This window comes from Stegostoma tigrinum, chromosome 1 (assembly GCF_030684315.1).
Source record: "Stegostoma tigrinum isolate sSteTig4 chromosome 1, sSteTig4.hap1, whole genome shotgun sequence".
In the NCBI taxonomy this organism is placed as follows: Eukaryota; Metazoa; Chordata; class Chondrichthyes; order Orectolobiformes; family Stegostomatidae; genus Stegostoma; species Stegostoma tigrinum.
Window position 1 is genome coordinate 97172308 of NC_081354.1, and position 13758 is coordinate 97186065.

At 41.2% G+C, this 13758-nt stretch overlaps 1 protein-coding gene across 4 annotated transcripts in view; it reads left to right on the forward strand.

The window, feature by feature from the left end:
* Positions 1-13758, forward strand: part of tbc1d1 (TBC1 (tre-2/USP6, BUB2, cdc16) domain family, member 1) — a 260206-nt gene that overhangs the window by 120431 nt on the left and 126017 nt on the right. For all 4 annotated transcript variants that reach the window (XM_048535085.2, XM_048535091.2, XM_048535100.2 and 1 more), the window contains exons 3-4: positions 5406-5495; positions 10213-10317. In XM_048535085.2, coding sequence (XP_048391042.1) covers positions 5406-5495; positions 10213-10317 — 195 coding nt within the window. The remainder of the gene's footprint in view (positions 1-5405; positions 5496-10212; positions 10318-13758) is intronic.

Genomic DNA, 13758 nt, shown 5'->3' on the forward strand with positions numbered 1-13758 from the left:
TTTTCCTGTAATCCTGCATTTCCCATGCCTAACACACCTAACCTACACATCCCTGAACATCACAGGCAAGTTCCTATGGCCAGTCCAGCTAGCCCGATCATCTTTGGACTGTTGGAGGAAACTGGAGCACCCGGGGAAACTCGCAGACATGGGGAGAATGTACAGTCTCTACGTAGACAGTCGCCCGAGGGTGGAGTCGAACGCGGGTTCCTGGCCTGTGAGGCAGCAGTGCTAACTGCGGAGCCGCCCTGGGTGGGTGCCAAGTAAACTATGTTGTGATTGGCTGTGAAGTTGATTGCAATGTTTGAACGAGGGGTTAAGTGAGATTCCATAGTAATATCCAGATCCCTTTTGAATAAGTGCTTGAAGGAAAGACACTGTAGGAAAATTGGAAAAGAGCTGGCAGTTGGATTGGTTAGATGGTTAATTCAAATAATGCATACATTTACAATGTGTCAGTGCAGTAGCTTTCTTCTGTGCTTTCTTCTTTATCCCCCATTTTATCTTTTTTTGCTTGGTAAAATTATCTGAGCCATGAGTAAGTTGGAGTAGAGTAAGTAAGGTTAGTCTGTTCGATGCATGGTGTAACGATTAATTTGGGATAAATGGTTTTGATTCTTGGGGCACAGATACCAGTACAGGGGAAGATGGAAGCTGACCCATTATGGTGGTTTTCAGCTGAATTGTGCTGGGACCAGTAATCTATCGTAATGGCAGCAGAAAGGGTTTTCAACTAAATTGTGGAAGGATGAGGCATCAAGTGAAGGAAAAGTGCTGTATTAAAGAACCAGAGGAACAGGCAAGACAACAAGTTAGCAGTGAGGGCAATGAACAATCATTGTGTGGCAAGAAGTTTCAGAATAACAAGTGTAAAATATGCCTGCAATTAAGGCTAGTGATTGTGAAAATAGTATAAAGGGAGAGTTAAAGGCTCATATATAAATGCACATGGCATCCATAATAAAATGGATGAATTAACGGCTCAGACAGAAAACAAAATACATGATCCGATAGCTGTTACAGAGACATAGCTGCATGGTGACCAGGTTTCAGATCTGAACATTGAAAGACATCTTAGTGACACTTTGGAAGGACAAGAAGCTAGGAAGAAGTGGAGGGTTAGCTCTGTTAATGAAGAATGGCAATAATACAATAGAGAGAAATCACTTTTATTCTCCAGATCAAGACATCCAATGGCTTGGGTACATAATAGAAGTAGTAAAGGGAAGAAGTCACATGGGAGTAGCATTCAGGTCTGCTAACAAATTCCCTGCCGGCCTAGGGTATACAGGAAGAAATAATGATTGTGGGAAAGAGATGACAAAAATTATGCGTGCCTTAAGTCTATATACAGACCTAATAAATCAAATTAGCCAGGATTGGCTGGAAGATGAGGTCATACTGTGTTTCTGGAATAGTTTCACAACAGAAATTGATGGAAAAACTCCGCATCTCTGGAGAGAAAGCAGAGTTAATGTTTCAGGCCCAATGACCCTTCAGAAAATGTTAACTCTGCTTTCTCACCATGGATGTTCTCTTCACACTTCTGAGGTTTTCCAGTGTCCACATTTCTTTGTTTTTTTTAAAGTTTAAAGGGAGCATTGGGAACTGGGTATAGTGGTAGCGATCAAGTCAGTGTGAGATAGCAGACAAAAAATGGTGGTACTTTTGCTGGCAGAGTGCAGAATATCATTGACCTTCTTCCTACACTTGTTCCGCCTGAGGCGGAACTGACCTGGTTGACTGGAATAGTCTGGTGCCATGGCCTCCGGTGCTAGTCCTGGGGGATGAGAGAGTCCTACATCTGCACCACCCTGTCCAAGAGAACCTTCAGGTCTCTGCTTACCACATGGGATGCTAAGTTTCCCTCCTCTCATGTCCTGTGCAAATGTCAGGAGCCATGCAGGCATCTCTGGAATAACCATACTTGCCCAGGGCACAGTGGAGGGGATACCAGTCTGTTCTGAGATGTCCCAGTAGTGGTGAATTGTTTTGGGTATGGTGAGTGTCAGAATGGGGCTAGAATCAGATGAGAGAGAGAGAGGCACTGTAGGGGTGGTGTAGGACCTTTTAATGAGGTGAGTTTGCTAAGTTGTAGTGAGAAAACTCATCGATCTCATGAGACAAACCCTCTCTGCATGACACTTTGGGTTGATCCCTACATTTCTAACCCAAGCGTTTCCCTTTTAAAATAAATGAGAAACTCTTGTTGTGTTTAGTTTATGGGACATTCTCCCAAGAAAACGTTAGAGGTAGGATCATTGAACGTTTTTAAGGTTGAGGTAGACTTTGAGGGAATCAGACTGTATAAGGAGTGGCTGGGTAAGTGCATAAGTTCTCAATCAGATCAGCCAAGATCTTATTTAATGGAGGAACAAGCCTGAGAGCTGATTGGCCTATTCCGCCTCCAAATTTGTACATTCAAATGAATGGTTGTAGCAATTGGTAAAATGGTTTGCCATCATTTGGACTATTTTTAGTTCAATTTATTTGTCCTCCTCAAATGTGCCAATTTACATGAAGGATGTACACAATATGTATGCAAACGATTGTGAAGTCTTCATCTTTTCTGCAGCTTGAAAGAACTTTTAAAATAACTTCTCAGTTTCCTACTTCTGACTTTATTTTAGATTTGCAGTCTTGGTGATCAGTTTCCTTTTTACCCTCTTTGGGTTGAGAAATTTGATCCAGATCTTTTGTTGAATGAAAATATTTATTTAAAATGATCTGGAAATGCAAGTCAGATGTTTAAATTCCCACTGCTCTGTCTAAGGGTAAAGGAGCAGCAGAAGTGAAGTTGAAGATGATTCATTGTTCACAACAGGGACACATGTTGTATTAATATAAATTGTGGAAATGAACATAATTAGACAACTTAAACAAGAAATCTGTAGAGTTATGACGAGGCAAGGATGATCATGACTGTTCATTAGAGAAACTGGGAAGTAGCCTTTTTCCTGTGATGCTTCAGTCTAGTTATTAGAATCCTTTCAAATGTTAGGGGGTATTAGCCCAATTCCTACAGCAGCATTGTTGACTAAGAGTATATCTCTTCCAGGTTTATAAAAAAAACGTCAGTGATTGGAAATCTGCACCAGTTGCTATTGACCTTTGATCTGCACTGTATGATACTGCACTGCACACGTTGCCAGTCATTTCACTATCAAAGGGACATGACATAATGCATCATGAATTCTGACAACAAAATGGATGTGAGTTGGAGTTTTGGGTTTGTGGAATGATTTAATCTTTGTGGAATTGGAATTGAATCATTGGTAATGTGATATCCACTGACTGTAAAATTTCTGACTCATTCCCTCATTCACTCCATGGTTTGAATTAGAATCTTAAGCAGAAATCACATCAGTTTCTTGTCCAGTTTTGCATTGAACACATCACAAAATTGAACATGCATTAGCAACTCATTTTAATACCATTTCTGAATTCAAAGAGATCTTATTATTTTAATTTGGAGATTATTGGTTGTTTTGTCTTCTGCTTACCTGATGTATTTTAACTGTATAAACATCTATCTTGACAGATTAAAAAGTAGAATGAATGATGTTATGAGGTTCTTTGACACTGTCTTTTTTGTCACTTTTCTTCAATTAGCTGCTGTTCTTCTTTCTATTGTTGGTGACAGATATCTCAGAAGCAAGTCTGCAGTCTTGGAAGGTTGATGATCTTATTTTCTCCAATTAGCCACGTTCTGTCCTCAAAATCTGACTTAGTACATAACCGACCTTGATATAGTTTTACACTTACTAGCAAAAGCTCTTCATCTGGTTTGCAGCCAAACCATTGTAGTTGAAAGTTGAGCCTCCCAGACTAGGCCATAAGAGGACTTGATCCCGATGCTATAAACAAAGAACAAAGAAAGTTACAACACAGGAACAGGCCCTTTGGCCCTGCAAGCCTGTGCCGATCTAGATCCTCTATCTAAACCTGTCTAAGCCTATTTTCCAAGGATCTGTATCCCTCTGCTCCCTGCCCATTCATGTATCTGTCTAGATACATCTTAAATGACGCTATTGTGCTCACCTCTACCACCTTGGCTGGCCACACATTCCAGGCACCCACCACCCTCTGCGTTAAGAACTTGCCATGCATGTTTCCCATAAACTTTACCTTCCCTTATGACTGCTAGTAATTGAGTCCCACACTTTGGGGGGATAAAAGCCTCTTGCTATCTACTCTGCCTATACCTCTCATACTTTTGTACACCTCAGTCAGTCACCGCCCCCACCGCCCCGCCTCAACCTCTGTCTTTCTAATGTAAGTAATCCTAATCTACTCAATCTCTCTTCATTGCTAGTGCCCTCCATACCAGGCTACATTCTGGTGAACGTCCTCGGCACCCTCTCCAAAGCATCCACATCCTTTTGGTAATGTGGCGACCAGAACTGTATGCAGTAATCTAAATGTGGTCGAACCGAAGTCCTATACAACTGTAACATGACCTGCCAACTCTTGTACTCAGTACCCAGTCTGATGAATGAAAGCATGCCATATGCCTTCTTGACCACTCTATCGACCTGTGTTGCCAACTTCAGAGTACAATGGCTCTGAACACCCAGATCTCTCTGTGCATCAGTTTTCCCCAGGGCTTTTCCATTTACCGTACAGTTTGCTGTTGAACTGGATCTTCCAAAATGCATCACCTCACATTTGCCTGGATTGAACACCATCTGCCATTTCTCCGCCCAACTCTCCAATCTATCTATATTCTGCTGCATTCTCCAACAGTCCCCTTCACTATCTGCTACTCCACCAATCTTAATGTCATCTGAAACTTCCTAATCAGACCATCCATACCTTCCTCCAGATCATTCATTTATGATCTATCTCTGCACGCTTCACTATTTCATTAGGGCAGCACAACATTTCAGCCAGGTGCATACATCAACCTCAAGAAAAGGTCATGTGTTGACGGAGTGCAGTCCTTTGGAGGAGATGTCAAAGTGAAAACCCTGACTGCCTCCTCAGGTAGGTAACTCACTAACACCTCTAAAGCAGCCAGGGATGGGCAATGAATGCTGGCCCAGCCAGCAATGCCCATATTCCATGAATTTTTTTTTAGAAAAGTGAAAGATTTCAGTACAATATTTTGAGACTAAGCAGAGGAGTTATCCCCGCTGTCCTGGTCAGTATTGCTTCTTGCGTCACGGTCTCAAAAGCAGACTGTGTACAAATTTGCAGCTGTTTCCTACTCAAAAATACCTTTAGTGGCATTTAGGATGCCTGTTGATCAGGAAAGGTGCTGTATAAATGTAAGTCATTTTTTGCTTTGGTATTGCATAGCAATATAAATATTATGGGTACCCTTCCTTTGTCGCCCTGGTACTGCTACAACTGAATTTGTTGTTTTGTGAACATAAAACTCATGTTATTTTTTTTTCTTTCAGATTGGCCAATCAGAGGTTTACCTCATTAGTCCTGACACGAAGAAGGTGACGATTGAGAAAAATTTCAAAGAAATTTCCTTCTGCTCTCAGGTGAATATGATCATTCTGTGCAGTTATCATCTCTAAGTGCCGAGCTGTATAACAAACATGTGATTTAATTTCCCTGCTTTTGTCTGAAGAAATAATAATAAATGTGTGGAAAGTTAGTATTTTCATGTTGGAACTGTTAATTACACTGAAAGTTGAGGATGTGGAGTAGTGAAATGAAAGTTTGGACTACAGTTCTAACAGCAGACATACAGTGGCCAGATCAAATCTGTCACAGGTGTCAATGCTGCCTGGCCCATTGATTTCACTGGCTGTCTCCTGAGAAACTGATAAATAGAAGGAAATGATTGCTTTATCTTTAAACTAAAATGCAAGATTAATTTATTCTGGATGCTGAAGTATTGATTAACTTTAAATGAAGTAAAATCAAGTATCCTAGTAATCATATTTATTGTATCCTGTACAACGGATGTTTTTCCTTTTTCTCCCACTGTATCACAATTCATATATTGAAATTTATAATTGATCTTCCAAACTCCAGTCACCTTACAATGTTGTGTGTGTGGAGGAAGAATCAAAGTTAATACTTCAAGCCAATGATCTTCTGTCAGAACTGGGGAAAAAAATTAGTAATGGAGTGGATTTTATGTAAGTGAAAAGAAGCAGGGCGGATTGAAACAAGGAGAAGGGTAAGCTATGATGGGTGGAAGACAGGAGAGGTTAAATCGCAAAAAGGATAATGTGTCTGGCTGTCCACTTTCTATCCATAGCTTTCAACTTCAGTTCCTCAAACATGGTTTTAAAAAAAAAACACCCTGTCCTACCGCTTTCCCAAAATCAACAAACAGAACTACTCTGCTGTGTTGGGTCATACCAACTGTTCTTACCTCTTCCTGTTTCAACTCTTGAGCAGTTCTGGTCCTGAACACCACCATTTTCGCCATTTAATTTTTCTTATCTTCCATCCTATAACAGACCTTCCCATTTATCCTTTTTCCCCATTGTGCCTCCTTTTTGATTACCTATCATTCGTCATTTCTTGCCTTTGATAAAATATCTCTGATCTCAAATGTTGACTCTGTTTCTGCCTTCACACATGCTCCTTAAACTCTTGTGAGCTTCCAGCATTTTCTGTATTAATTTTAAATTTCAGATTTGTAGCATCTGTGCATTTTGCTTTTGCCATTCTCAATCTTGGGTTTATGAATTGCTAATCTGTGGAATAATGAGATTCATTTGTATCATGATGTTTCATGCGATTGTGGCATCAGTAAGAAGAGTTGAGTTTAAAATTTGTTTGTGAAGCGAGAGTTCTTAGACTGCACTAGAGAATTTTGGATGTGAGTTTGCTCACTGAGCTGGACGGTTAGTTTTCAGACGTTTCGTCACCATTCTAGGTAACATCATCAGTGAGCCTCCGACGAAGCGCTGGTGTTATGTCCCACTTTCTATTTATCTGGTTAGGTTTCCTTGGGTTGGTGATGTCATTTCCTGTTCTTTTTCTCAGGGGATGGTAGATGGGCTCCAAGTCAATGTGTTTGTTGGTGGAGTTCCGGTCGGAATGCCATGCTTCTAGGAATCCTCGTGCGTGTCTCTGTTTGGCTTGTCCTAGGATGGATGTGTTGTCCCAATCAAAGTGGTGTCCTTCCTTATCTGTATGTAAGGATACGAGTGATAGTGGGTCATGTCGTTTTGTGGCTAGTTGATGTTCGTGTATCCTGATGGCTAGCTTTCTAGAGAATTTTATTTGATAACCTATGTATGATATGACTGTAAATAAGGGTGTCTTACCTAACGTGAGGAGCTGAAGAGTTAAAATCAAGAGTAAGCAACCTCACGGACAGTGTCTATGCAGACACCCACAGCTCGAGGGTGTTCCAGATTGGCGTATCGGTATATAGATGGCATTATTGACTTCAAGTATAAAACGAGATTGGATTCACTGCAGCAGAGTGGAGATGGGAAAGAATTTTGACAAGAGTTTCCAAAGCTATTTAATGATTTAAGTACATTTTCAGCAGGTGTATTGCTTTATCTGTAAAGATGCTCAACCCATTTGTTTGTACACTCCTGAAAAAAAATTCCCCTCCTTTGATGAGCATCAAAGTGGGGCCATATCATTAGCGATAGAGGTGCCGTGATGGTGCTCAGGGCCAGTTAACAAAATAAAGGGTGAACTGAGATTTTGTGGCTTTCACTCCGTTAAACAAAGGAGTTAGAATAGAAATTCATGCAATTTCATCTGTCTGTGATAGCTTAGTGGAATTAACCACTGGCAAATTTTTCATGAAACTGGATGTGAACAGTGGCTTCTGGCAGATACCTTCAGACCATGGGATCAGAATTACTGACTACATTTACTACATCATCTGAGCAATATTGCTGAAATGTGCCGACCATTTAGGATTGCCTCTGCAGCAGACATTTTTAAAACGTGATGTTCAGAATCCCAGAAGGAAAACAGGAAACTTTTTGACTTATGGATGGTATCGTAGTACATGGAGCATAGAAGGAACGCAAACAGAGGGTGAGGGATGTGTTAAAGACACGACAGATTGCTGCCCTTAACTTTTTAATTAGAAATCCTGGCTCTCCAGAATGACCATTGCATTCCTAGGACACATTGCGTACAATCAACGAAGTGGGAAAGTTTTATACCAAGATTGATAGTCTTACTCAACCCACCCGGGACCTTTTGAGAAAAGCTGTTGGAATCAGGAATGTAAGATTAAAAAATTACTTCTGATGTTTCAGCAGAATACAATCCAGACTTCTACACTACAGTAGCCACAGATGCATCACCCACAGGATTAGGAGCAGCTCTTATTCAAGTATAAATGTTTCTAAATAAAATTTATTAGATATCAAGAACTTCAGAGACTGAGTAGAGGTATATAACCAGAGAGAAGGAAGCATTAGCAGTTACATGAGGATATGAAAGGTTCACAGACTAGCTCATGGGACTGATATTTCAAGTTCAGATAGAAAGTCAAAATTGCTAACTTTATTAAGATAGAAAATTTCAAAAATGTCTGTGTCAACAAAGGTCAGGCTTGGGCTGATGAAGTGTGACTGGCAGGCAAGGCACAAGTAATAACACATTCACTCTGTAGTTCATAAATGGATTGAGCAGAAGCAGCTGATCTTATTCTTGTTGAAGAAGCAGTGTCTTATTCTACAGCAATCATCAGCAAACTTGGTGCAGCACAAAATATCTGACAAAGGCTACTGCAAGGTCAGACAACATTGTCATGTTTAAATAATATTATTCAAAAGACCAAAGTGCAGAAAAGATTCCACAAGCAGAAACAATATTTGACAAAATTGGAAGGTTTATTGGTCTATGATTATGGAGTGGTCAGACTAAAGTCAATGCGAAGGGAAATTCTCTCGCAACCCAACAGGGCACCTAGTTATCACAAGGTGCAGGGTGAGAGCTCGCATTGTGGTGGCCAGGCATTTTGAAAGACGTACAAGATTACCTTTCTACTTACACGGTGTGCACCCATAAACAGCTAACTACCTTCAGAGCTAATGATTTTGTCAGGTTTTGTGGAAAAGTCATGGGAATGGCTAACAACAGAGACAATGTTTTTAGCCCCAGTTGACACTCATTCAAGGTTGATTGAAGTGACAAGACTTCATTTAGCTACAGTAGTCTCTGTGATCAGAGCGCTGCACTGAGCCTCTGCAGTATACGGTTTCTTATAACAATTAGTACCAGACAATTTGCCTTGATTTACAAAGTAGGATTTCAGGAAGCTCACTTTGAAGACAGTTGTGAACCAGGTGACAAGTTCTCCATTCCATCTTTGATCAAACGGAGACAAAGAGCAGTAAAGACAGTGAAGTCACAGATGTGTAAGGATCCAGACTTGACTCGATTATGGAGCAACACCATTGAATAATGGTACTTGCCAATGGAACTTTTAATGGGGAGGAGGTTAAGAACAGATGGACCAGTTTTAGAGAGCAGCAGAAGTGGCAACACTCCAGGCACAGGAAGCTCAGGAATACTGGCAGTTGCTGTGCAGGCAGGGACCTGCAGGTCTTGCTGAATGTGATGCAGAAGTGGAACCCCCTCTTCCTGCAGGACCGGCCGTGGAGGCCCTGACACCAGACCGTGCCAAACCGATCTGAGGCTGCCACCCAGGTTAAAGCAACCCTTTGGACTCAACTTCTCCTGCAGCCACAGATACGGAGAGATGAAAGTGGTGGAGATATGTGGGTCTCTCTCTGTACCTTGCAGACCATGAGAAAATATCAGATACCAGCTTTGAGTAGACTTGAATTCAGTACTGTGACATCGTTGACACTCATGCAAATTGTTCTAGTGTATTTTTTTTGTCACTGTAAGTATGTAAATGTTAGTTTCATGCTTCATTTTATCAAATTAATTACTTCAGCAGCTGTTAATTTTTGACAGACAGTAAACCCTAACCAGATCAATATTTATGGCAAAATGAAGACACAAAATTCAAGCTTGTCATAGAATGTTACACTGCAGCAAAAAAGCCATTTAGCTCATTAATTCTGCACTAATGCATTATTCTGTGTAATTGAACTAATCCAAATGCTTTTGCCCTACTCCCCACAAGCCTTTATTATTCCTGTTTGTGCGAATGAGTAAAATTTTAGTTACTCAACAGTTCTTACACGTGTGAAGTGCAATCTGTATACTCTGCATATCTTAGTTTTAATCCTGTTGAAAAAGAAATCAATAAATTATGAACTAACTTTCTTGCTTCTCTATAAATAGGGAATTAAGTATGTGGATCACTTTGGATTCATCTGCAGGGAGAGTCCAGACTCTGGAAGCTGCCATTTTGTCTGTTATGTGTTTCAGTGTACAAATGAGGCTTTGGTGAGTAAATACTATTCTTTTGGTGCGAAATTGCAAAGACAACACTGGCCCGGATTTTAAGCGTGGAATCAATGAATGTAACTAATGTATGGATTCCATGCTAATGTGTGGTTAAAGTTTTGTGGGTCAGTGAAAGCTCATCTTCTGAGGTGATGCTGCAGCAGATTGTAAGGCTTTGTCAGCTTCAGTCTATACCTAAATTGAGAGTGATTGACACTGGCTAGATCTTGAGGTGAGAATATGTTTAATTCTTTAATATGACCTTTCATACCTTCAGCGCAACTTGTATTTTCCATGTTCAATGATACTGTTTATGTGCAAAGTTTTGAAGGGTTCTGAAATTGGAGTGTAATCTCGATTCTGTAGAATGTGGAGGTCACCTTTCATTCTTAGAACCTAATTTCAGTAAAAATCCTTGAAAATTAGATTTTTTAATCCTGTCTAATCTTGGTATTTATTTGATGTTGCTGCCTGCAATGCTGGAATGAATTGGTTTTTAGTTAAATTATAGAGTTATACACTGTGTGGACGTAAATCCTTTGGTTACCACTCATCCTTGGTGATATCCCAATTAGGCCTAGTCCCGTTTTCCAGCATTTGACCCATATCTCTCTCAATCCTTCCCATTCATATACCCATCTAGATGCTTTTAAAATGTTGTAATTGTACGAACCTCCACTACTTTCTCTGACAGCTCATTCCATACACACACCACCCTCTGAGTGAGAACGTTACCACACAAGTCTTTTTTAAAATCTTTCCCCTCCCATCTTAAGCCTCTAGTTTTGTATTCCCCACCCCCCCCCATCCTAGAAAGAAGACCTTGGCTAATCATGTTATCCATGTCCCTCATGATTTAAATGAACCACTATAAATTCACCCCTCAGCCTCTGACCCTCCAGGGGAAAAAAGCCCCAGCCTATTCAGACTCTCCCTACAACAAACCTCCCAGTCCCAGTAACGTCCTTATAAACTTTAGTAGGTGCATTAAAGATTTAACAACATTCTTCCTCTAAAAGGGTGACCAAAATTGTATGCAGTATTCTAAAATTGGCCTTGCCCATGTCCTGTACAGCTGCATCATGACATTCCAACTCCTATGCACAATGCATTAACCAATGAAGATAAGCATGCCAAATGCCGCCTTCGCTACCCCATCTACTTGCGATTCTGTTTCTAAGAACAATGCACCCTTATCCCTACACCCAACAACACTCTCCACAGCCCTACCATTAAGTGTATGTGTCCTGCTCTGATTTGCCTTTCCAAAATGCAACACCTCACATTTATCTAAATTAAACTACATTTGCCATTCCTTGGCCGATTTGACCCCTCTGATCAAAGTGCCATTGTACTCTTGACTTAACCTTCTTCACTGCCCACCACACCACCTATTTTTATGTTGTCTGCAAACTTAGTAACCATACCTCCTGTATTTAAATCCAAAACATTTATATAATGACGAAAAGCAGTGGTCCCAACACCAATCTTTGTGACAGGATTCCAGTCTAAAAAACAGCCCTTAACCACCACCCTCTGTCTCCTACCTTGTAACCAATTTTGTATACAGTTGGCTAGCTTGCCCTGGATTCCATGTGATTTAACCTTACCAACCGGTCTACCATACAGTCCTGTACCTAATACTGTGAGGGTCTTGTAATGTCGTGGTAGTGTCATCATTACAGAGCCAGAGGTTCAGGTTCTAGTTCCACCAGCCCTAGAGTTGTTTCCTAACATTTCTGAACAGGTGGATTGAAATAGCTCTCATCCTCCACAGTGCAAATATGACATTGAGGTAAACTGTGCTTTGGGGTTATGTGATAGGCTCAAAGGTTCCCTTTCATTCCCTTTCCAGGCCCAGTGCGCGCTCTCTTATATAAAGCTGAATTTCACTGGAGATTCGAGCAGGTTAGCTAGAAACTCTGAAAAATGAGATAGTACTTTCTGATTGAAGCAGTCACCAACAGAAGATCTAAGAAATTGGAGCCATTTGTGAAAAAGATCTGAGACGTAATATATTTGAGTGATTCGTTTTATGTTCATCCAAATTCTATTTGAATAGTCTCTGGTAAGCGATATTCTAAGGTGCTTCTCTTTCAGCTTAAACCAGCTGTTCAGATGGTGCATTGACCCCTCCTAAGCAATACCTCCTGGTCTCTACAGGGTTAGACCACTTCCCTGTGCATCCCCACATCCTCTCTCTATCCTGACTGACTGCATGTTTTCACCCATTTTCCTATCCTGGCCATCCTCTTCCATGTTAAGTCCTCAGGGGGTGGACGGTTGCTAATCATAACTGTCTGCACTTTTCAGCATTGTGGTGTTTCATTGCAATGTGGCAAGGCAAAGAGGGCAGACCCTGAGAAATTATTCTCTGCCAGTATGGGGACTGAGCCAATTGCCATTGCTGCTTCTTGGCACTCTGCTTGAAGCAACTGAGCCAACCTGTGCCAGGCTTTTCTTTTCCTGAAGTAAAGCCTTAAGCTCTAACTGAGCATCTCCACCATGGTATCTTGATACCATGAGTTCCATGCACATGTGCTATCCCATCATCCAAGCTCTGCCATTTTCTGCACCCTCTAACTGAGGAGCGCACCGTGTTACACCATCTGCAGTAAATTGCCATGTATCTTAACAGGGAAGAGAGTCAACGTTGCAGCAGTTCAAGAGATGCCCTTCCAGTGTTAGTTTTCTCCTCTTCAAGTTGCTTGGGAATATTTAGTGCGTGCATTTAAGCAGAGAAAATGGGAGCGTATACTTGAAATACAGGCCCCGGCACCCAACGCGCATGTGCCAACAAGAGCTAATTGTCAGGGAAAGGAAGTCCGAGTAAGCTGCTAAATTTAGAGCAATACAATAATCCATGGTCTCCTGTTTAGTTTGTTTTTGTGTCTTTTGGGGTGGGTAACAGCATTCTTATAGGATTTCCCAGACTTTCCCAATTTCTTGTGACTCAGCCTGAACCTGCTCGTGCAGAGCAGGATGAATGGAGTGTTTCTTGTCTCCACCCCAAACACCCACTTACTTTCCTACAACTTTTCTCCTGAGGCACTAGAACTGGAAGAACCTCGATCAATCTTGACAAACAATGGAATCAGAGAATATTGTCCTTAGACAAGGTCGTGGAGTTGAAACCACAGTCAGCTGTGATCTTGTTGAACAGTAGAGGATACTTCAGAGGCAGAACGGCTGCTTCCTGCTCTGTCTTTTTGAACCTGGACACGGGAATTGTGCTAGAAAGTGGAGAGCCAAAACACAGATGGGGCTAGGCTGAAGATAGTTGGAAGTGCACATTCGTTGTGGGTAAAGCTGATGACTACCCTCTCCCCATGAGAATTTGGCGATTCCTTTTTGTGGAGGCTAACAGAGATGCCAGAAATCAGCCCTGGCCCCTTCAATGGCAAAAGTCCATGAAAATGTGTGGGATCAGCCTTGCAATAA